This window comes from Antechinus flavipes, chromosome 3 (genome assembly GCF_016432865.1).
Source record: "Antechinus flavipes isolate AdamAnt ecotype Samford, QLD, Australia chromosome 3, AdamAnt_v2, whole genome shotgun sequence".
Classification (NCBI taxonomy): domain Eukaryota; kingdom Metazoa; phylum Chordata; class Mammalia; order Dasyuromorphia; family Dasyuridae; genus Antechinus; species Antechinus flavipes.
Genome location: NC_067400.1, coordinates 536,993,804 through 537,020,219, shown reverse-complemented (window position 1 = coordinate 537,020,219; position 26,416 = coordinate 536,993,804). Strand labels below are relative to the sequence as shown.

General features: G+C 33.8%; 1 protein-coding gene across 4 annotated transcripts in view; it reads left to right on the top strand.

Moving 5' to 3' along the window:
- The window catches only part of GRM5 (glutamate metabotropic receptor 5), a 725,366-nt gene that overhangs the window by 584,383 nt on the left and 114,567 nt on the right, over positions 1-26,416 (top strand). For all 4 annotated transcript variants that reach the window (XM_051987299.1, XM_051987297.1, XM_051987298.1 and 1 more), the window contains exon 5: positions 24,582-24,828. In XM_051987299.1, coding sequence (XP_051843259.1) covers positions 24,582-24,828 — 247 coding nt within the window. The remainder of the gene's footprint in view (positions 1-24,581; positions 24,829-26,416) is intronic.

The following is a 26,416-nucleotide window of genomic DNA, read 5'->3' as shown; positions in this document are numbered from 1 at the left end:
TTTTGGATTATTCCAATGTGTTAATCTCAAACTACTCGATTTAATAAGAACCATTTAATTTAATTCCATAAATATTTAATTTCTTCTACCTGAAAGGCATTGTCATAGGTTCTAAGGACACAGAGACACAAAAGAAATAGATCCTGCCTTCAAGGAGCATATCTTCTACTGAGAGGTACAGCATGTTTTACCCCTGTAGGTATAGTACAAGGATATTTGAGGAAAGAAGGAACATTAACAACCATGGAGATAAGAGATTTCAGATAGGACTTAGAAACTGAGAACTTAAAATTCTCATTTAATAGAAGGAAGAGATCCTATAAATCTAGTTTTAGAGGTACAAGTAAGAAGTGAACATCAAGGATAGCTCATAGATATTCAGAGCAGTAAGAAACAGAATATATTGATCAAGCATTACCTAGTAATATAATCTGATTGGAAAGCAGAGCTGCTGATGTGGAATAGTAAGAAATAAGATTGGAAAGGTAAGTGGTAACTACCATTAGCTATTTTATTCATTGAGAAACCATGTTAAATTTTTAGCAAGATAATGACATGGTCAGGCCTGTATCTTAGAAAGACTACTTTTGGTAACTGTTGTATGGATTGTTAAAGAGGGAAAACCAGTTTAAAAGACTCCTAGGAAAATCCAGGAAAAAAGGTCATAGAAACTTTCCTTGCTTTCTATTGATTTCATATGAATATCAATAGGGGTGGGAAAGATCTTTCTACTTCTTGCCATATGAACATCCATCTTTTTTTGAACCATACATTTCCCTGATGACATACTTTGTGCTAGTTCTTCTTTGAAGTTACTTGTTACACATCACAGCCTGTTCACACCCACCATGTGCCTCTGGGTGATACTCATTTTTAATTCTTCCAAGATTATAGTGTTCTATGAGTCACAACCATATATCAAAAGAAAAAAAAAAAAAAGGAAAAAGCTGCAGAGTAAAAAAAAAAAAAACATGAAAACTTTTTTTTATCATCAAGAAAAAGTAGAGTTACTGCATTGGGATGCTATTATTATAGTACCCATATGTACTTGCAAAGGAGTTAGAAAGAGAAGGAAAATGAGAAAAGCAGCTAGATTAAAATAAGTATGCATAGAGAAGATCCATATTGAAGGTAACATAGTTACATGATATTTGAGCATAGATTCACAAGATATCTGAAAGAGAACAGATTAAAGACACCAAAACACTCTCATTACTAAAAAACTTTATGTAATAAAAGGAGTGACTTAGATGAAACCAACAACTAATGACCAATCTGCTTGTTTCTCCTACCCACTAAATATAGAAACAGATTTATGTGTGTGTCTAGGTGTGTGCCTTTCTTTGTGTTTGTGTGTCAGCATGAGGGATATACATATACTCTATCTATCTACATATATATATATGTATATATATATATACATATATATATATATACACATAATCACATACATATACATATAATTGGCAGTGATATAATATACATATCAATAATGAGAGTGATAAGGAACAAGTTTTCATAAGGGACATTAATTACCATCACACAAATGACTAAAATATATAAAGAAGTAAAATCATACTATGTTTGTTTGCTTATTTATTTATTTTTTTAAAGTATTGCATCACAAAGACCAAAATGCAGCCTCAAAACCTTTCTTCTAACAAGGTACCTACTCATCATAACATACCATAATGTAGCTATATACCACGCTCTATTCCTTCTCCACTTAAATAATAGTGCATGCTATAGATGCAGCTTTTGTCTTAAAGAAATCATTGACTTAATGGAGATTTATGAAATGCTTACTCTCTGCCAGGATCTGTCTTCTGAGAATGGAGTTTTGTCATATTCAGTTCTTGGCTTTGTTACAATAGAAGATAATTTCATATCATGACAGAGTAAACATTGCCTCTATCCCCATAAAACAACTCTTTACGGTAGTGGGGGGAACAACTCCTGCTAACTCTTTTCTTTATTCTTTTCATCAACTAGTGTAGCACATGCAATTAAACATTGAGCTAACCAATTTGTGGATGGAATAGGAAGAAATAATCATAAAACTGTTGCTTCTTGGAATGATTACCTTGTTCCTGTCATGTGCTAGCAAGAACTTCAAGTTGTTCAAGAGTTCCTCAAGTAGTCCCAGATCTATATGCTTAAGTGGCCATAAATCAGTAGTTCCAATAAAGGGCATTTATGCTTATGAGACAATTCAGTAGAGGGCATTCTCTTCACATCCTTCTTCTGTGTAGGTTTTGGAAGGGTGATTGAGCACTTTGAATTGAATCAGAACAAAGATAAGACAAGTAGGATCTATTTGTCTTAAAACTATGGCTTTCCTTTCTTTCTGACCACATATATTCACCTATACTGTATAGTAGTGGGTACCTTAAGGGGAAATATGATATGGGAAAAAAGAGCTGAATTAGTCAGTAAACAAGCATTTATTAAGTTTATTCCACATACTAGTAACTATGTTAAATCCTAAGGACGTAAGGAAAGGCAAGAGTGTGATTCCCTGATCTCAATGATATCACATTTTAATACAGGGGGAGGAGAGAGGTGTGGGAACAATATGAGAATAACTATGTTCAACATATTTACAGTGTAAATGGAAGGTAATATCAGAGGAGAGGAATTATCAAGGTATTTGTTTAGGGGGAAAGTAGAAGACTTGAAAAGGCTACATACAGAAGGTGAGATTTAAGGTGAACTTTGAAGAAAAACCCAGAATCCAACAAGAAAATGTAAATAGGGATAACATTTCAAAGGTGGAGGAGAGCTAGTGCTAATATACAGAGCTGGGAGTTGTCATGTACAAAGAATAGCAAGCAAGTAGAACAATATTGATAGATTCTAGAGTAGTAGTAGAGGATTAGATTACAGGAAAGTTGCAACTATCACTATTTTATAAATAAGGAAACTGAGGCAGAGGGCAATTTAAGTGATTTGTCTACAGTCACACAACTAATAAGTACTTGGTGTAGAATTTGAATTTAAGTATTCATGAATTAAGTTCAAGTATTCATTGTAACTCCTTGGCTGTTTTTGTGTTTTTATCCTACCTTTGACAGTGACAACCTGTATGAATTCAGTAAATCATTCTGGCCTTATTTTTTCTGGCCTTGAGTTTCATTTTTTGTTTAAAAAAAAAAAAAGAGCAATAGCCTTTAATATGCCTTTTAGCTCCAACTAAATGATCCTATAGTCCCATGATCCTATAACTTTCTAAAAATGAACAAGATCCTCCTATATCATATTGATCATCACTGCAAAGATTCATACCAATAGTACAGATTATAACCTATCTGTGTCTCTCAATTCTGTATGATTCTTGTCTATATTCCTCCATAAGTTTAATACCATTATGTGCAATGAGCCATATTCATGTTCTCTTAACATGAAGTGAATATTAAAGGAGAACATTAATCATAGATAAGTCATTGTTCACATCAGATAAAAACATTTGTTCTTGCAAATAAATATGTCTTGTCTACTGGAAAATGTTCAATATTTCTTCATATCATTTACCCAGTATCATTACCCAAGTGACCAAGAAAAACTCAAATTGAAACCAGTCTAATTTATGTGGCACTGACTGCTACTTTTCTTTACTCATTTGATTTTTTTTTTTTTTTTGGAGAGGCAATTAGGGTTAAGTGACTTACCAGGGTCATACTGCTAGGAAGTGTGAAGTATCTGAGGCCAAATTTGAACTTCAGTTCTCCTGACTTCAGAGTCAATGTTTTATTCATTAAACCCTTTAATTTCTACATTTTGTGATTATACTTGGGTCTGCATCTAGCTACTTCAGTCAGTCAGTGACTTATTTTTGTTCATATTAAGTGAGAAGGATCCTTTTTTATGAAAATAGTGTGGTATGCTAAAAAATGAATCAGGTATAGAATCTGAGGGTCTGAATTCTAATTCTCTTAATATCTGTATTATTTTAGAATTGTTGATGATTTTATCTCCTCATTTGTAAAATGAGGAAGTTGAATTTGATTTCTGTAAGTTTTCTACAAGTTCTAACTATGAAAAATAGACCAATTGAAAGATCCTTGGAATGAAGGTACTATATAACATTTCACAGAGTTATAAATATTTTAAGGAATTAAATATAATGATGAAATTGAACATTGAATGAATGAAAATTGCTAACCTCCTGGTGCAGTGACTAACATAATATTACATGCAATTAGGTGCTTAATAAATGTTTTTTGATGGTGGTGATGCAATGTCTGTCATCTCACAGTGAATCCCCTTTCTAGACTAATCAGCTCTTTTGTAATAGATACAACAATTAACCTTCCTGGTGTACAATTTATAAGCAGCTCATTTTGGAGAAGAAATTCTACACAGAATGGTTGTGTACTGCAATGTAATGCATTTGCTCAATTTTCCACTTCATTTCAATTATCATGCTTATTATAAGAGATGGGGTTTTCGGTTAGTAGGGCTTGTTATTTTTAATTAGAAGCAAAAGTCTTAATGGAACTTGTATTTTTAGCAGCACTTACTTTCAAATGTGCAAACCTTAGAACAAGTGAAACAAGGGGTCATAGCACTTTTCAGAGACTTAAGTCATCATTTCAAAATCCTGGTGTAATAGAATGTTCAATTGTTGAATATGATGATGGGATTTTCATCTAGCACTTCAATTTCAACATATCCAGAACCAGACTCGTTAAAAATTCCCTAAAATCTGCTTCTTCTTCTAACCTTCCTGTTACTATGGATTCAATTTTATTTGGGAAAAAAAAAATGTGAATTCAAGGCAATGTGCTAGGGATGAAAACAGGGAAAATGGACTATCATGCCTTCCCTCAGAAAGTTTGTTGTTGTTCTGTAGTTTCACTCAACTCTTTGTCACCCTACTTAGGATTTTCTTGGCAATGATACTGTAGTAGTTTGCCATTTTCTTCTCCAGCTCATTTTACAGATGAGGAAACTGAAACAAACAGGATTATGTGATTTGCTCAGGATCACATAGCTAGTAAGTGTCTGAGACCAAATGTGAACTCATGAAACTGAGTCTTTCTGATTCTGGTCCCTGCTCTCTCTCCATTTATATTTATATGTGTGCATGCTATGCCTTTGAATAGAACATAAGCTTCCTTAGGGTAGGAGAATTTTCATTTTAGTCTTTTTTTTTATCGCTAGTATCTAACATGGGGTTTGGCATATTGTAAATAATAAATGCTCACAAGTTAATTGATTAATGTCATCAAATAGAAAGGTTGTTTCCAAAAAGACCAGTTGGAAGGCAATTACAATTGTAATAGTCTAAATGAGAAATCAAGTCAACAAATTATGTCACATCAATAAGCATTTAATAAGCACTTATATATGTCCTCTGTACCATGTTAAATGCTAATAATGCAAGCTCTCACAAAGCTCATATTCCACTGAAGAAAAAAAAAAAAACATGCAAATAATTATATACATATAAGAAGTATAAAGGTAAAAAGAAAGGAGGAAGTCAACATTAAGGAGAATCATAAAAAGGGGGAGAGAGATTATAATTCTGAAAATATTATGAAGAAAAAAGCAATAAGCCTTGATAAGAAAGGTAAAAGAGAGGGATAACACCATAGATTAAGTTTGGATGTCTAGGATCATAACTGCATTATCAATTGCAATTGGAAAGTTAGAGAATACAGATTTTAGGAGAAAGATGGCAAATCCTCCTGTGGGACATGTCCTATTTAGTACACTTATGGGATAAATAGAATATTAGTAATGATATTCTGCTGCTACTTAGAAATGTTTATATACGTAAATGTATATGATATTGCATATAGTATTATATATGTATAATATATACATAAATATTTCTATTTAGGCTACATACATATGTACAGGAATATGGGTGCATAATATATATAATAGTATAATAGAGTGCTTAGGATATTGGGCTTAGTAAAGCTGAGTTCAAATTATACCACAGAAACCTCATATCTGAATGAAATTACTTAATCTCTCTAAGTAATTAGATACTTCAAAGGAGAGTTTTAAAGAAATTATTTTAGAAAACATAAATGCTATAATAAATTATTCTGAGTTGTTTAGAGGACTCATGAAATATTTAATATAGTTCTAGATTTGTGAGTTAGACACCTAAGTTCAGATTCTACTTTAGACATTTACTAGATGTGATTTTCATGAATCACTGTAGCTCATTTAAACTCTCTGAGCCTCGGTTTCCAAAGCTATAAAATAGAAATGAAAATAGAACTTTTCTTACATGTTATTAGGAAGGCCAAATAAGATAGTGTATGTAATTTGCTTTGTTGATCTTAAAGAAATTGTAAATAGCATAATTGTGATGCTTTGTCCCTGTCACATGCATTCTCCATTAAGATTATCCTAAATTTATCTTGACTATGTCTTTCATTTATTGTTAAGGAAGGTGGTGAGCCAGTGCTTTGAATTGTTTGCCCTTACAGAGAGCAGTTCTCAAGTAACACCTAAAATTGGCTCTTCCTGTAAATGGACTTTTTCAAAACTGGCCTTCTACTTGCATTATTATTTAAACAAATAATATTAAATGTAAAATTAGATAACAGTTGTCATTTTCAAAACAAAACCCTTTTGGAATGTTTTTTTTTTCTAAATAATTTTATTTAATCTTGCTAAATATTTAATACTCAGTCTTTGATAATAATTTCTACTACCTATATCAACAAGAGGGTTTCTAAAAGTCTTGGATCACTTTGGAGGCATAAATATAGATTAAAATGGTGAATTAAAATCACTTACTTTATAGAATTTTGAGGAGAGACAATGAAAATAAAGAGATTTCAGTTATCCTTCACATTGATTTCTTGCCTTTTGATCATCTTACTTGACCATAAAATTACTGTATTTTGTTGAAACTATTTCTCTGGAGAGAACAAACAAACTTTATGGAGCATGAGAACTGTTCTCATTATTTCCTCTTCCAGAATTTATTAGCATATGAGAACATGATAGAAGGGCATCCCACAAGAAGGGGTCCTGATATATGCCACTGGCTTCCATGTATTTCATGTATTGATCTTCCCTCCATATCACAACTTCCCCAACAATTCTCAGACTCCAAAGCTTAGATTGTGTGTCTGAAGAGGGTCCTGAAAAAATGCCCTTTTGTTTGCCCAGATGGTAAAAAGCAGAAGGCTTTCTGTAGCTTGTATCTTGGGTTCCCCAAGGCAGATAAAAGTAATGATTGTTCCCATTCATATAGTTATTTTCTAGTTTACAAAATGCTTGCTTATGACAATTCTATTATTGCTTTTTATGAAAAAAGGAAACAAATCCTGACTTGTTCAACACTCTGCATGAAAGATAATAGCTTTTAAGTGTCCAAAGTGGGATTTAAACCTCTCTTTCTGACTTTAAGTGCCTCAATACTTTCAATATGCCAAACAGTATCAGAACAAGTGGAAGAGTCTGAGAGCTCTGTACCTGGTTGGAGCTTCTTGAGGCTATAGATGGAAAGTGGCTTCCAGGATCCTTCACAAATTTTCCATTCCTTAATCATATCTGAGAAAGAACATAGAAGATTTCTAACCCCAGAAATTTCCCCTGAGTGGAATTAATCAAATTAAAATAAATTGGCTGAGCACTTAGTACATGTTCAATGTTGTACTGGGCACTGTGGGGAACATTACATAGTGCCTGACTCAAGAAGCTACAATTGTGCTGGAGAGGAAAAGCATGAACCATTTGACTGTTTATGTAAGAACCTTTCTATCAATCTCCGAATCAATAAATAGGCAATAATGAGGCAGCTAATATATAATAAGCACTCTGCTAGGGACCAGAGACAAACAACCAGTCTCATAATCCAGACACCCCAATCCTTGTTCTAATTTTCTAAGCATTTTACTGTGAATCCCTAACTGTACCACTGTCTTTGATAATGCATTTGTAGTCTATGACTGCACAAACTTCAGGGGAAAATTAAAAGATAGACGTGTGTGGTCTTGAGAGTAGAAGTTTCCTTATTATTTCTGCTTGCTTATGCAATTGTTTTGAATACCCAGTATTTCTAGGCTCCAGATTTTTCATTGAATCCCTCAAAACTTCCCTGATTCCCTGCAAATGTCACATTATGTTCTCTGAATTTTGATACTTGTCTGATCATTCCAACATTTCTGAACTTCCTAGGCACCTGATGTGAAAAACTGCAATGTTCCCCATTTCTTCTCTTGCTATTCCAATCAGACAACCTTGCTTCCTCCTGACAGCTCATATCTAAAACACTCAACATGGTATCTAATAAATGTTTCTTGAATTGAATTCTAAGGGCTCTGGTTTTTTGAATAAAGTATAAAAGGAAGCCTCAGTTTACAAAACTCAACTCTCTTTTTACCACCTATTACCAAATTCATTGCGTACAATCTGACTATCTGTTAACTGGTCCCTTGTTCTCCATTCTCTTACCTCTTTGCTATTATTATTTCCAAATAGAGGTAGACAGAGGTTAAGTAATTTGCCCAAATACAACTACTAAATATAGTTTTTGAACTCATTTCCCCGAGTCCAAGACAAGCATTCTATCCATTGCACCATCTAGCTACCCATATCCCTATCCCTTCAAACTTATTCAGTTTTGTTACACTTTACTCCATAGACTCAGGCTACTATACTGGCCTTCTTTCATAGTTTGGCATTACACCTACCATCTCCATGCCTTTTACTAGCTATCTCCAAAACTTAGTATGCTTTCCCTTCTTACATCTTCCTCTTAAGTTTCATAGTTTCCATCAAAATTAATCTCCCATGTCACTTTGTAGGAGTTGCTTTTCTTTCTTGCTTCCACCTACTGATGTTTTCCCTTCCAAATAACCTTCAGTCTATTTTGTAAGTATATTATATGAACCTTTTTGTTTCCATGTTTCCATTCCTTATTACAATGTAAGGTCCTTGGTATTAGAATGATTTGTGCCTTCCTATGTATTCTGAGCACTTGGTACTGTGCCTGATAGCAAATGCTTAATAAGTGCTTGTTGATTCAAAGACTTACAGTTTAAAATGTCTTTCCTCATTACAGTATTCTCCCTCTTTTTTTCTACACTCACAAAGCTTTCTCCAAGTCCTCCAACCTGCATATATTAATATCTTTCTCCTCTAATCTTGAAAATAATCTTTTAGGAAGGCGAAGGCAAAGCCAAGATGGTAGAGAAAAGGCAAGAAAAATAACAATTGGGCTCAGGCTTCAATTCAAGAATTGAAAGAGCTCAAAAAGGACTTTTGAAAAGCAAGTAAAAGAGAGGAAAAATTAGAGAAAGAATTGAAAGAGGTGCAGAAGGAAATACAAAAAGCTAATGAGAAGAAGAATGCCTTAAAAAAGCAAAATTTGCCAAATTGGGAAAGGAAATACAAAAACTCATTTAAGAAATTTTTTTTTTTAAAACTGGAATTCTGTGTATAATGAACTCTGTAAAATACAAGCCCAATGAAATAAGCAACTTGGAGTTAATATACCAGTCACCTTTGATCAACTAACAGATGTAGGTCCTTATGTAGACACTTTAGCACAGACTAATTACTCTATAGAAGCATATGAGCAAATTGCTGCTGCTGCTATCAAAGAATTGGGGACCCTCCCAGGAAAACAAGATAGAGGGAAAGCCTTCACGAAAATAGCACAAGGTCCCAATGAACCCTTTGCTGATTTCGTGGGACATTTACAGACAGCTGTTACACAAATTATTGGTGAAAATGTACCAACAGAAATTATGATAAGACAATTTGCTAAGGAAAATGCTAATGAGGTTTTAGAAGAATTATATCAGGACTACACAAGGATGTTCCCTTAGAGGAGATCATAAGACGCTGTGGCACAGTCGGCACAAATATCTTTTATACTCAGACTATGATGCAGATTTTTCAAGATAGGAACCTGGGAAGACCCCAATGACTTAGAGAAGACTGTAAATCCTTGGTCAAGTTGCTCCTGTATGATGTCTAAAAAGGCTTGAATTTTATCTCTAGCTAAGGGCCACTATTCTATCCATACTGGTGTATTAAGTTTTACATTGAATGGGAACAGGTGAGAGTGTTGGCAGGCTTTTAATAGCATCCCTGCCTAAAAAGCCAAAGTAATCAATTGTAATCCTAACTGTTGTAAAATGTCTTTTCCCCACAGATTGATGGGGATTTTTTCAACTACAAAAGGAGTAAAAACTCCTGTTTCACCTTTAAATATCCATCTCAAAGGGTAACACTAATTTCAGGTGCTATTGATCCTCTTATGCCAGATATATAGGTATCTGTCTTGATCTTTTGCCAGTGACTAGGTCAGTTGGCACCTCCAATGACTCCACAATCTGCACCTGTGTTTACCAATCCTTCCAATGGTTTGCCATTTATATAGTGATCATAGAATGGTCAGCTGTAATGGCTGCAGTCCAGAATATTCCTGAATTCTGTTACTGGGAGTCAAAATCTGGACAGATATCACCAAATTGCCTTTTAGGATTCTATCAATAAACCTGATACTACTACTTCTCCTGGGTGATGTCACACATTGTTACCTGTATTATTGACTGGGATATTATCTATACATTCCCCAGTTTCCCACAGAATGTATGGATGTACTCTGTACTTGTAAGTACTTGTAAGCACTCTCAGGAGATGAAATGGTCAAGCCTACTGTGTCAGGAGGCAAGGAATCCATAGGCTGGAAAGGAACAGACTTCACTTCTCCAGGGGATATCTCAGTAGTCCCAGCTGCATACAACTCTATTCTTCCCAATTTCCCTTTCCCCCATCAGGTTGCTTCTCGGCTGATTGATCATGTCTGAGTACTGAACTTCTAAAGACTCTCTAGTTGTAACATCATCTACCATCATGCTGCAAGTGCTTTTTTGGCTGGGGCCTTGGAGCTGAGCCCTGCTTCACATTTCCCTGAGTCACTCTACTGCACACCACACTCCCACCTTTTTGCCACAGACCCTCTCCACTGACTTTCTGGGTCCTCTGCCTCCTTGGTGTCCCCAGCCTCCAGAACTGTTGCTGATTCAGAGGTCCCACCACACAGGATCCCTTTCAGTAAGGGACTTCCAGAGAGACACCCCAATGCTTTCAATGTGATAAAGTAGGGCATCTGAAAGCTTAATGTTGGCAGAGAAGACAGAGTAGAAGAACAAGACTCAAAACCTTATGTCCAAAATGCAATAGTCCAAGCATAACCCTGATCAGTGGAGCCCCAAACCAGGTCAGCACACTAGACCTTATAGCTACAGTGGGGCAGAGACGCAAGTAACGTGTAAAAAAGAGGGCTTGTGATCAGATTTCTAGAAGTATTTCTGAAAACAGCTGCACAAAATCCCTGAAGTTTGGGATAATGTACCTTCCACCCTGGAAACAGAGCCCAGCCTTAACAAAGAGTTAAAAGCAAAGTAATAGATTGGGAAAATGAGCAGAAAATTTAAAAAAAGTTTCTGACCATTAAAAGTTATTATGGTGACAAAAAGAATCAAAACACACATTCAGAAGATAACAAAGTCAAATCTCCTACATCAAAAGCTTTCAAGAAAAATTATCAAAGATCTGAAAAAGGCTTGTACTCTTTATGGATCTAGATTGTCTTATGTTAAAATGTTTTTAGAGAATTTGACTTTTGAAATTTTAACCCCTAATGATTGGAAATCTATAGCAAGAACATGTTTAGAACCTGGACAAAACTCGTTGTGGCTTTCTGAGTATAATGAACTCTGTAGAATACAAACCCAAAGAAACAGGCAACTTAGAATTAATATACTAGTCATCTCTGACCAACAAGCAGGTTTAGGTCCTTATGCAGACACTTTAGCTCAGATTAATTACCCTTTGACAGCATGTGAACAAATTGCTACTGCTGCTATCAAAGCATGTTTGTTTGTTTGTTGTTGTTGTTGTTTTCTATTTTGAACAGACATGAAATTTTATTAGATTAGGGAGGTCCCAATGAGAAACTTCCTCTATCAGTCTGTATTCTCTGAATACAGATGGAATCATTCTCTATTTCGCTCTCTTTCTCTATTTTTAACTTAATTTTTCTTAATGGTTTTTATCTTCATTATGGTGGGAAATTTATGTTTTCTTTCACAACTTGACTTTTATGGAAATGTTTTGCATAACTTCACCTGTGTTTTCTTAATTGTGAGTGGAGATAAGGGAGAGAACCTAGAACTCAAAAATCTTAAAACCAATGTAAAAATTGGTTTTGAATATAAGTAGGGGAAAATATTAAAGAAATAAAAAAAATTTAAAATATGAAAAAAGTTTTTTAGTCTATACCGCATACTTTAGGACTAATTACATGCTCACTTTATTGTTAACTAATTGTTCAAATATGTTAGTCCCACATCTCCCTTCATTTCAATATGTGAGCTCTGAGTGCAAAAGCCAAATTTTTATACTTTATTTTCCTCAGAACACCTACCACAAGACTGATGGAAAACATTCATTTCACACATATTTGTTAATTTGTGCCCAATTTTTTTTTTGAGAAAGTAAATGACAAAAGAAAGAGAATCCATTTGAGAGAACATTCAAATTTCTTCCAAATATTTACAAAGTGGGAGAAACAAATAATATATTGGTGATGGAGTTAAATTAAAGATTGGAATAATCAAGGGAGGACTGGGAAAGATATAACTCATATCATAGAATATAAAAACTAAGAAGGAATGAATATATCAGACACTGTGTTAAGCCTCAAGTATATAAATTAAGAAGTGAAGACAGTCCCTGCTCTCAAATAGACAACATTTATAGGGGAATGATTTTCAAGGGGAAGTATTTTGATCCTGAAAGTAATACAGAGAATGACTGGGGAGATAAGGAATGAAAATTTGAATGAAATGTTCCCTGCTCTTGTGAGTAAGCTTGATTCTTGTGACATAATAGAGGTCATGACTATATCTGTGGAAATCTCCAACTGTTTTCCCTCTATTCCTGACTCTCTGTAAGAAGTGGTAGAATATACACACCACTGGAGTGATGGTTCAAGAACTTACATGCAGGTCTTTTTTACCTAATCCTTTCCAAAATACCACATGTGCCATCATTTACATTTTCAAGAATTCTCCCCCTCCATTTAATCACCATATGGCAGCTTTTTTGAACACTGTAATTTGAATGAGAGTGATATTATATCAAGAATAACACATCTACCCAGAGAGCTACCAACAGATTTCATGACAGAGTATTTAAATTTAAATTTTGGTTTAGATACAGTGTTATTACTCTTGACTTTCTGTAGTTATCTGAAGTCTCCTCTTCCCTCTGTACCTGTCATATATTTGTTACTCTATTAGATTTTACAGTTCAATTCTAAATGCTTTGGGTACAGTATTAAATAAGAAAGCAAGCATCAGTACTTGTATAGTGTGGCCAAAAAAATTAATATTTACATAAGAAACATGGCATGTTAACTTTTATCACTCAGCTCCTTCCATTATCCATCTCATTAGCTCCAACCTGACTCAATGACCTTTGTCTCTATCCCATGTCCCAGGGCTAGCTATTACTCCAGTGCCATCCTTTTTAGTACCATAATATCTGTTATCACATTGACTTTTTTGATTAAAAAATCAATCCATTAGTAAGTATTTAGGTTTTTGTGATACAAAAACAAAAATGAAATTTTTCTTCAAAAAGCTTGAAGTTATAAGAGGAAAAAAAAATTTGTGTGTATATGTAGAACATACATGTATTATCTCTCTCTCTCTCCATATATATATATATAAACACATATATATAAATGCATACATATATACATACATATATATATGTATGCATGTACAAAATAGGCACAAGATGATATATTGGCAAAATATGCACTTAATATTAAATTAATATGAGATCAGTTTATGATTATAATTAAGGTGGCCACAGCATTTTGAGCCAGTCTTTTTGACTTTTGTCTTGACACTGGACTTGGATGACTGTGAAGGATAGTGTTGTTGTAATGATGATTAATTATGAAAGACTTGACTACTTTGATCAATGCAATGATCCAAGACAATTCCATTGATAAAAATGATGATTAAAAAACAAGGCAATCAATGTCTAAAGGGAGAACTAGTAAACTCTGAATGCAAATTAAAGTATAATTTCTGGCTGTATGTGTTCCCCTACTACTAATTTAGCACAAATGATATCTTTCTCAGTGAAATCATTTTTTGTAAGAGGAGGGAAAGGTAAGAGGGAGAGGGAGAAAGGGGGTAAAGAAGAGAAAGAGAATTCATTATTCCTCTGAATTCAAAGAGGATTAATGACAACACTAGGGTGATATCTTGACTTGCATGTAAATTAGATTTAATTGAAGCAGATCTGCACAAAGTCATCACATTCACACTATCCTTCATATGTCTTCATTTGATCATTACATCCCCATCTCCATGGGGCACCTATGTGTCACAATAGAGAGATTGTTAGTTCTTAAGTCAGAAAAACTGTTATTCTTGTGCTCAAATCTGGCCTTAGACATGTACTAGCTCCATAATCCTGGGAAAGTGATTTTATCTTATTTTCCTCATTACTTCATCTATAAATTTAACTGAAGATGGAAATAGCAAATCACTCTAGTATCCTTGCTAAGAAAACCTCAAATACACTATGAAGAATTAGAAATGACTGAAAAAAAATGAATCAAAAATAAGTCCCCCCTCCTCCTATATCTCTTATTCATTCCCCTCCTATTTCCCTATTGGAAAGACAAATTTCTGCACCTAAATCAGTCTGTGTATGTACATATCACATATATTTTCTGTCTTTTTTTGTTTTTGATTTTGATTTTTTAAATTTATTTATTGGTTTCTGAATTATGTTGGTAGAGAAAAATCAGAATAAAAGAGAAAAGCCATGCAAGAGAGTAGAAAACAGAAAAAACAAACAAACAAACAAACAAACAAACAAACAAACAAACAAAACCAAAAACAAGTGAACATAGTGTTGATTTACATTCGATCTTCTCAGTTCTTTTTCTGGATGCAGTTGGCATTCTCTGTCTAAAATCTATTGGGATTGCTTTAGATCACTGAATCACTGAGAAGAACCAAGTCTTTCATAGTTTATCATTGCACATTCTTGCTATTATTGTGTACAAAATATTCCTGGTTCTGCTTGTTTTACTCAGCATCAGTTCATATAAATTTTTCCAAGCCTTTCTGGTGTCAGCTTGTTCATCATTTTTATAGAAGAATGATATTTCATTACCTTCATAGACCACAATGTGTTTATTATTCCCCAACTGATGGACATCTACTCATTTTCCAATTCTTTGCTACCACAAAAGACCTGAAACTATTTGGGTTCTTTTCTTTCTATTATGATTTCCTTGTAGTACAGACCCAGTAATGCCACAGTGGGACAAAGGGTATGTGCATTTTATAGCTCCAGATTGCTCTCCAGAGTGGTTGGAGCATTTCACAACTGCACCAATAATCATTATGCCCTCCAACATCCCCTCCAACATTTATCATTATCTTTTCTTATCATATTATCCACTCTGAGAGGTGTGAAGGGGGACCTCAGAGTTATTTAATTTTTGCATTTCTTTAATCAATAGTGATTTAGAGCATTTTTTCATGTAAGTATAGAAGACTTTAATATTGTCATTTAAAAATCATCTTTTTATATCCTTTCACCATTTGTGAATTAGGGAATGAGTTGTATTTATATACATTTGACATATTTATATATGTTAGAAATGTGACCTTTATCAGAAATATTGGCTGTAAAGATTTTTCCCAGCTTTGTACTTCCCTTCAAATCTTATTTCTGTTGATTTTGTTTGTGCAAACCTTTTTAATTTAATGTAATCAAAGTTGTCCATTTTACCCTTCATAATGTACTCTAGTTCCTCTGTAGTCATAAATTCATCCCTTTCCAAAGATCTGATAAGTAAATTATTTCTTGTTCTCCTAATTTGCTTATAGTATCATCCTTTATGCCCAAATAATGTATCCATTTTACTTCATTTTAGTATGGGGTGTGAGATGTAAATCAATGTCAAGTTTCCCAGCAATTTTTGTAAAACAGTGAGTTCTTATTAGGTATTAGTATCTTAGTTGTGTCATAGAAGAAATTTGGCAGGACTCCTTCTTTCCCAATTTTTCCAAATAGTTTATCATTCTGTTTATAAAATAATGGGGCAGTTTTCCTTAATAATCTCTTGTAGAAGGCTATCCAGCTTTTTTTTTTTTTTTTTTTTGGCTCATGACCTTTATATATTTTAATATATAGGCTAATAATTTTTAAATTGTCTCTTTGGAATTTAAGGTATCATTTTCCTATGTAATAATGCAAACAGTTTAATTTTATTGAGTCTTTTATGGTTACTTTTTCATGTTAATCTTTTTTTGATTTGTTAAGTCTTTTTTCTAAATGTCAAATTTTCTTTTTTATGTATTAATTAAAGCTTTTTATTTACAAAACATATGCATAGGTAATTTTTCAACAATGACCCTTGCAAAAACGTTCTGTTTCAAATTTTCTCCTCCTTCCCCTCACCCCTCTCCCTAGCTGGCAGATAGTCCAAAACATGTTAACTATATTAAAATGTATGTTAAATTCAATATATGTATACATATTTATACAATTATCTTGCGCAAGAAAAATCAGATCAAGAAGGAAGAAAAAAAAAAAACAAACAAAAAAAGCAAACAAATAACAACAGAGAAAGTGAGAATGCTATGATGTGCTCTTTACTATGTTCCCATGGTTCTCTCTCTGGGTGTAAATGGCTCTCTTCATCATTGCAAAACTAGAACTGGTTTGAATCATCTCATTGTTAAAGAGAGCTATGTCCATCAGAATTGATTATTCTTGTTGTTGCCATATATAATGATCTGGTTATGCTCATTTCATTTACCATCAGTTCATGTAAGTCTCTCCAGGCTTCTCTGAAATCATGCTGAGAGTTGTTTCTTATAGAATGATGATATTCTATAACATTCACATACAATAACATTCACATACAATCATTTACTCAGCCATTCTCCAATACACTCATATTTCCATACACTCAATTTCCAGTTTCTTGCCACTACAAAAGGGGTTCCACAAACATTTTTGCACACTTCAAGATCTCTTTGGAATATACTGAATCACTACTGAATCAAATAATTCACCTAGTTTGATAACTTTTTGAGCATAGTTCCAAACTGCTCTCTAGAATAATTGGATTCATTCACAATTCCACCAATAATGTATGTGTCCCAGTTTTCCTACATCCCCTACAACATTCATCATTATCTTTTCCTGTAATCCTAGCCAATCTGAAAGGTATGTAGTGGTGTCTGAGAGTTGTTTTAATTTGCATTTCTCTGATCAATAGTGATTTGGAGCACCTTTCCATATGACTACAAATAGTTTGAATTTCTTCATCTGAAAATTGTCTGTTCATATCCTTTTACCATTTATCAATTGGAGAATGCCTTGAGCTATTATAAATTTGAGTCAGTTCTCTGTATGTTTTAGAAATGAAGCCTTTATCAGAACTTTTGAATGTAAAAATATTTTCCCAGTTTATTGCTTCCCTTCTAATCTTCTCTGAATTTTGTTTGTACAAAACCTTTTTAACAATATAATCAAAATTATCTGTTTTGTGATCAATAATGATCTCTAGTTCTTCTTTTGTTGCAAATTCCTTCCTCCTCCACAAGTCTGAGAGGTAAACTATCCTATGTTCTTCTAATTTGTGCATAATATCATTCTTTATGTCTAGATCAAAATCCATTTTGACCTTATCTTGGTACATGATGTTATGTGTGGGTCAATGCCTAGTTTCTGCCATACTAGTTTCCAATTTTTCCAGCAGTTTTTCTCAAATAGTCAATTTCCAGGTCAGTTGTTTTCCCAATTAAGGTATTTTACTTTTTTTTTCTTTTTTCATATTTTTTTTGGTTTTGCTTGACTGATTCTTGTTGTCTCATTGTCATTCATTTCTATTTGTTCAATGCTGAATTTTAGTGAATTATTTTCTTCATTTACTTTTTTTTAAATTTCTTTTTGTATTTGTCCAAATGAATTTTTAAATGAAGTGTTTTGTTCTATGGAATTTTTTTTTCCATTTCACAAATTCTTTTTTTCTGGGAGTTGTTTCCTTTTTCCATTTTATCAAATCTATCTTTCAATGAGTTATATACCTTTTCCAAACCCTTTTGCAAAGTTTTCATTTTCTTTCCCCATGTTTCTTCCAGATCTCTTTAAAGATCCTTTTTAATTTCTTCTAGAAGAGCCTTGTGTGATGGGGATCAGGTTATATTACCTTTGGGGGTGTCATCTGGAGACAATTTGCTTTTAGTCTCCTCTGGGTTTGAAATTTGTTTTTCGCTTTCACCATAAAAATTCTCTATGTTGAGAGTACTCTTTGATGTTTTACTCATTTTTAAAACAAATTTAAGGTCTGCTTTTTTGACAGGGGAGATTTTCCAAGCTTCCACTACAGGTGGTGGCTTTCTCTGTATGTGGCCATGCTGTGTCAGTGTTGACTCACTCCTGGTGCTGGGTGGAGGTGTCCAGGTCCTGTGAGATTCTGGTGGTTCAGGGTTCACTATTTACCTTTTGTGTTTGTGTTGGATGTTTTCTAACTTCTCAACTGATCTACTGGCTTGCAACCAGGGGAGAGTAGCCCACACTGTGGTAGATTACTCCCTGTAGATTCTCCACCAAGTGGAGTCCACATTGCCTAGGCACTCTGTGATGTCTGCACTAGACTTGCATTTGATCCATCTTCCTCCATTTCCTATTGAGACATCTTTTCTGGTGATCTTTGAAATTATCTTCTGCTGGTAATTTGTTGCACTCCCAATATTCATAGATTCTGCCATTCTAGAACTAATTCAGAGGCTGGATTTGCTAATGAGTCTGAAGGTTGTAGGAGAAGATCAGGAGGAAAAGTGTGTCCTTTTTACCATCTTGGCTCTGCTCCCTAAATGTCAAATTTTCTATTCAGCTTTTGTCTCTTCATCAAAAGTGCTCTGAAGTCCTCTATTTTATTAAATATCCATTTTTCTCCCCCTGAAGAATTATACTTTTTTTTCCATTGGGTAGATAATTTTTACTTGTAGTCCTTAGCTCTATCTTCCAGAATATTATATTTCAAGCCCTGAACTCAAGTTGCTAAACCTTATATGATCTTTATTCCAGAATATTTGAATTATGTCTTCCTGGCTTTTTGCAACATTTTCTTCTTAACCTGAGAATTCTGAAATTTGGTTGTAGAATTCCTATGAGTTTTCATTTCAAAATCTCTTTCAGGAAGTGATTGGTAGAGTCTTTACATTTGTATTTTACCCTGTAAGTCTAATATCAGGGCAGTTTTTCTTGATAATTTCTTGAAATATGGTGTCTTGAATTTTTTTGTGATCATGTTTTTTCATCTGGTTCAATATTTATTTTTAAATTATCTCTCCTTGATCTATTTTTTAAATCAGTTGTTTGTTTTTTAATGAGTTGTTTCACATATTCTTCAATTTTTTTTTCTTTTGACATTGTTTTATTGTTTCTTGAAGCCTCATGATGTCATTAGCTTCCATGCTCCCAATTTTAATTGTTCAAAGATCAATTTCTTCATTGAGCTTTTGTATCTCTTTTCATATTTGACCAATTCTTCTTTTTAAGGAGTTCTTTTTTTCAGCCCTTTTTTGTGCCTCTTTTGCCAAGCTCTTAATTCTTTTTTTCATAATTTTCTTGAATCACTTTCATTTTGTTTCCCAATAATTCTTTTACCATTCTTTTATTTTCCTTTTACTCTCTCTTTGTTGCTGGCCCTGGGTCCAATCAGCAATTTTTTCAGGATTTGTTTTTTTTTTTTTCAGGATAGCTTTTTTTTTTTTTTTTTTTACATTATTGCCCTCCTTTAAGTTTATGTCTAGATCTTCCTTGTATCTATAGTAGCTTTCTATGTCAAATTATTTTTGTCTTTGTTTGTTCATTTTCCAAATTTATTTCTTTACTTTGAACTTCATGTTAAAGTTGAGCTTTGTTCACTTGAAGATGGAGAAGTACTGTGCTAAGCTTCAGACTTTTTGTGCTATTGTTTTCAGATCTAGTTCTGGAGGTCTGCCTGCTTTCAGTGCTTCCAAGGTGGTGTTATCCTGGAAGAATTGCAATCACTATCTCCTGGTATGTTCTCTGATCATAACCCAAAAAAGGACCTCTTCTCCCCTGCAGCCACAAAAACTAATACTCTTTTTCTACCTGAAGCTATGACCAGGGTCTTGAATTATGATCTGAACTATGACTATTCCTCTGCTCCTTTAATCACAAATACTAGTTTGCTCTTATGACTTCCTGCAGGTAATCTTCACTATAGAACTGCAACCCAGAGTATCTCTGGGCTGAGAAATCCCGAAGCTGCTGCTGCTATCACTCCTAATTGCAAACTTTTCCAAGGTCTGCCATTGATACCCCTGAGATGTTTTATACTGAACAAAAGTCTAACTTTGTTATTTTGTCAGTTGTGCTACTCCAAATTTTTATTTAAAGGTGTTGTTTTAAGTTATTTAGATGGAGAATATGGGAAAATTCTGCTGAGTCCCAGCCTACACTGCCATTTTGGCTCCATACCCCATTCATTCATTTAAAATATCTGGCTAAAGCCCAGGTCTAACCACCTCACTTCCCACTCAAAGTTTATGCTTTTTATATGAAGTCCTTCACAAGTTAGAAACATCTTGTTCTCTAAGTTTAATTCCTATTATTATCTTTAATATTCTTTCAATTCTAATCAACTTAGACTTTTGTTACCAATATTCAGTATTCTGTTTTATCTCTCCATGTCTTTGTACAAGTAATGCCCTAGAATCATTTTACTTAACCTCTTCAAATCCTCCTCTTTCTTCAAGGTTCATTGAAAGGATTATATTATTTTTGAAATTCAATCTGATTTCTCAAGTTATTAGTGCCATCTTAATCTTGAAATTATTTTAGATGTACTTCTAAATGTGTTGTATCTTCCAGTTGTTAACACAGTGTCTGAAAGGTGCTTAATGAATGCTTATTGACTCAAATAGAATGGAAGCTCCTTGAGAGTAGGAATTGTTTAATGTATGTCTTTGTGTTTTCACTTTGTGGACACTTCATAAATGTGTTTTCAAGTGAATGTGCATGTGTATATACATACATATATGTACCATATATGTATATGAATGTATATAATTGAATGTGTATATTTATGTATATAAGTGAATTCTATATGTACACACATATATCAAGTGGATATAACATATATACATATATAATGTGTGCACACCCATATATGCATATGTGTGTGTCTATATGTGCATAAGTACATACATATAAATGACTTTTTTTCAGATGGTGGTCATCAAATACAAGTATCTATAAAAATGGAAAATTAGGGTGTGATAAATTAATAAGAGAATTACAAAATATTTAATTGGATGAGATAGCTATCTTTTCAAACTTTAATAAAGGCTTTATTAAAGAGATAGTTCTGGAGCTGGATCTAGAAAAAAGAATCATATTGCAACAGAGATAGTTTGTGAAGAGAATTAATAACAAGTAAAGAACATTTAATGTTTTATTATTAAATATTAACATATCTTCAAGTTATGAGTACAATGCAAATATACTCACTATTGGGGGAATATCCAGGAATTTGGTCACAATTGATAATCGAAAACCAACATTCAGGGAGGGAGGGAAAGAGGAAGGGAGTAAGGAAGGAAGGAAAAATTAAGAAACATTTTACTCATTAAGGTATTTTCTGTTATATTTGAGATAACCTCAAGAGAATGAAAGTATAGAATTAGTCAGCTTTCTTAGCTAAGGTAAAATGAATGTTAGAATATATTACCTTTATACTCACATCCAGTAATAAATCTATAATGCTATGATCTAAGGCTTTTGTATTTGTTTTTTAAATGCATATTAGTTGATTAATTCCCGCTTTGTTCAAATTAATTTCCTTGGACTCCTCCCCTTCTTTCTCTTTATACTTTGTGTTCATCCAATTAGAACTTCATTTTTAGGAGTATAACTATATTGTTGAGTTAGTTTTCCCTGGAGAATCTTAAACCAAATCACTTTACCTCTACTTCCTCTGTATTGGAATAGCTTTCAACTTCTACTCTTTCACAAACTGTCAGAAGACATAAATCCCTGTTCCCAAGGTTCTTGCATTTTCCACTTAGACAACAATTCCTCCTTTTTAGTAAATTAGTCAGAATCAGGCTAATATTATCAGTTTCATCTGTCATTTCCCCTGACTTTTGAATAATGAAATGCATGTCACAAATGAAATGCAAGTCACAAAATTATCAATCACTTAGCAAAAAAAAAAACCCCAAACAAACAAACAAACAAAAAAAAATTTAATAAGTATTTAGATAATGGGACATCAAGGTTGCACAGTGTATAGAGTGCTGGGCATGGAGGCAAGTTCAAATCCAGCCTCAGATATGCACCAACTGTGTGAAACTAAGTAAGTGACTTCACCTCCTTTTTTGCCCCAGTTTTCTTGTGAATTACTGAGCTTCTTAATAATTATTCTTCTCCTGTGTCATACTTACTATTTTCCATAGTATATAGGTCAGTGGTCCTCAAAGTGTAGTCCAAAGAATTGTTGGGGTCTCTGAAACCCTTTCAGAGGGTCTACAAATTCAAAATTATTTTTTATTTCTAATATAGTAAATAGCTATAAATATAACCCATGTGAACAAACTCTTTGAACAGATCCTCAATAGGTTTTTAACAACATGAAAATACTGAGAACAAAAGTTTGAGAACCACTGATATAGGTTATCAGATTTATATGATGTTTTTCTTCCTACCCTCTAGTCTCTAAGCAAATATGTTTTTTCCTAGTTTTCTACAGATTCACTCTATTCTTGGAAAATGATATTATTATTATATGCTTTGATTAAGGTCTTAACATCCAGGGGTTGGTCACTACTTTCTTAAACAGCTCTTCATCAATGTTGCAAGGATTTCTTTTCCATATCTTTTACTTTTATTCAATAGCACAAATGGAATCAGCATCTGTGCCCTTAAGATTTTTATGACCTCTAGAAATACTTTCTAAGATCCTCCTGGAAGTAAAAATTTTTGCTCACAATTATTTGGATAGGGATTATGAGTTTCACAAATCTTGCAAGGCTTTTTATCAAATCCCAGATGCATGCCCTATGAATATAGATATTTTTCTTCTGTTTATGTCAAGTTGAATAAATATATCTTATATGTGAATTTGAAAATGAAATTAAATCACAAGTACAAAGTGAAAGATTGATGGATCAGAAGCACTTCAGATCAACATACTTTTTTCAATAGAGTAATTTAGCAGCTCCCCATCCCAATGGAAAAAGAAACCTGTTAATGTGACCTTAACTATATTAACAGAGTCAAAATGTTAAAATCTGAAAAATGATAGACCCACTGTACTCTTCCATGGTGAAATCATATTGGTAGTATTAGGTGTATAACTAGGTAGTATATAGGAGCTGCATTTAAGAAAAAAAATTCATAATTTAAATATTATCCAGAATAGAATAACTCAAATAGCAGGCTGATAGATAAAGAAGATAAGGGACATTATTAATAAAAAAAGTATTTATTTAAATTGAAAGAATTATAAAGAACTTACAAGATCGTTCTATCAATTATCTTATCTATTCTTAATGGTTTTGAATAAAGTTAGATCTGCATTAGTATGAATGTAAGCTTCTTAAAGTTCTCTCATCTTTTTTATATAGACAAGAGTTGAGCATAGTGTCTGGAATGTAGCAGGCACTTAATACATGTTAATTAGTTAATTGATGGAGCTGTAATAATAGCTATAGTTGAATTCACACTGTACATTTTGACTGAGGTAGAACAATTTGCCCTGTGGCTTCAGGGGATATTCACATTAATTAGGATTTAGATATAATTATTTTTCAGTGTATATACTTTATTTATGTTTATGTTCAGTGATTTTAGTCATGTATGACTCTTTATAATGACATTTCTTGGCCAAGATGCTGAAATAGTTTGCCATTTCATTTTTCAATCATTTTACAGGTGAGGAAATTGAAGTAAATAGGCCCTTGCCCAAAGTCACACAACTAGTAAATGTCTGAGGACAAATTTGAAATCAGAAAGATGAGTGTACATATGTGTACATATCTATAGCTATGAAAAGGTAGTTTGAGCAGTTGGCCAGTTTCCTGGATTTTAACTTCCATGTCAAGGATGATTGGAATGTGTAGTTCTTCCTCTAGAGTACTGATATTGTTATTACTACATTATTTCAGGAATCTGTGATTTCATCAGTAGGAGTAGTCCCTCCACCATAGCAGATCACAATCTCAACCTTTTGCTGATAAGTTTCTCAAAATTTAGATAGATTAGTCTTCAGACAACACACAAACCATCATCACCACACTAATACTGAATATCTCCAGATTTGTAAGACCTTCGATTAGGTTGTGCTTTCTTGTCATTGGATTCCAGACTTTGGGTCATCATTTACATTGCATGATAAGGTATCATGGGAGGAATTTAGTTGAAGATGTTATGTATGATGGCATCATAATTGATAATCTGTAATCAGTTTTGAGTGTTACTTTCAAAACTTTTTTTTTCCCCAATAGGTTCCTTGACTCTGACTACACAATATGTCCAAGATTCCAAAATGGGGTTTGTAATCAATGCAATATATTCCATGGCATATGGTCTTCACAACATGCAGACAGCACTCTGCCCAGGATATGCTGGGCTCTGTGATGCTATGAAACCAATTGATGGAAGAAAACTTCTGGAGTCTCTGATGAAAACAAACTTCACTGGGGTTTCTGGAGATACAATCCTCTTCGATGAGAATGGAGACTCTCCAGGAAGGTATCATTAAAGTTACTTCATATATGCAGGAGCTTTAGTAACAGCAAAAGGGTGATTATATGAGGGATATACTTTAGGGAGTTCTCAGGCTCCTTACTTTCTAGAGGCAGCTGGTGGCACAGTATATAGAGTACCAACATAGAGTCAAAAAGACCTAAGTTCAAATGCAATCTCAGAAATTAGTTGGGTGACCCTGAGAAATTTATTTAACCTCTGTTTTCCTCAATGTCCTCAACTGTAAAATGGAAATAATAATGCAACTATTTCATAGAATAACTGAGGCTCAAATGACATAATATTTGCTAAATCACTTAATATATTGCCTAGTAAAGACTATAAAAATACCTGTTCCCTTCTCTTCCTTCTCTTGTTTTTCCTAAACTCCCTGTCCCTTAGGAAGTGTTCAAGAGAGGGAGAAGGAGAACCAATACTACCATCAGCAGTTTCGAGAAAAGAGTTAAAATTCATGACCAAAATGTAGCTTGAAGATCATGTACAAATTTTATGTATCCAAGCCTAGATCTAAGTACACATAATTGTGAAGACTCAAGAGCTGTTTCTATCATTTCTTGACAAGCAATTGGTATTTTGTTCAAAACTTTTATTTTTCTTCTTCAGATCTGGAGTTATTCTGAGCACAGAAGGAATCACATTTCTTACAATCCCAAAGATAGGACTAAAGTAGTGACATACTGTTTGCTCTTCCTGCCATGTGTTAGAAGGCATATTTTTTATTATATTATCTTTCAGATGATGCACTGTCACCTTGGTTGAGGACTAAATTACTATTTCTCCAATACTTTTCACCTTTCATCACTTACACAGAGGATCCTAAGAAATACAAAATTGTATATGATGATAGACCAGCTACTGAAGATTCAGGAATACCTAAACATATGTCAAGATAAACTTGTACATTTCTCCTTCTTTCCTTTCCTTCCTCCCTCTCCCTCCCTCCCTCCTCCCTCCCTCCTCCTCCTCCTCCTCCTCCTCCTCCTCCTCCTCCTCCTCCTCCTCCTCCTCCTCCTTCTTCTTCTTCTTCTTTTCTCTCTCTCTCTCTCTCTCTCTCTCTCTCTCTCTCTCTCTCTCTCTCTCTCTCTCTTTTTCTCTGTTGCTCTCTATATCTCTCTGTCAGCCTCTATCTCTCTCTTTTACTATCTCTCTCTGTGTTTGTCTCTTTCTCCATCTCTATCTCTCTGTCGGCCTGTCTCTGTCTCTCTGTCTTCTCTCTGACTCTATATCCACTGTGTGTATATGTATAAAAAAGGAGCAGGTAAAGGGAAAAGTATGTGTGAGAGAGACAGACAGACAGAAAAAGAGGAAGAGAGAGGGGGGAGAGACAGAGAAACAGAGATAGAGATTGTGAAAATTCTATTTTACAATAGAAAATGATCCTAAGGATTGACAAGTGGTCACCCAGCCTCTGCATAAATATTCTCAGTGGCAAGGAATTCACATTCTCACAAGATGCCATTTTATTATTGAGCAACTTTGTGCAAATACAAAAAGAATAAGAGGTGCGGAAGCTCCAAGGTGGGAAAAAAGGCTTACTAGTACAGATTACAACCATGCTATGAATTAGCAGATG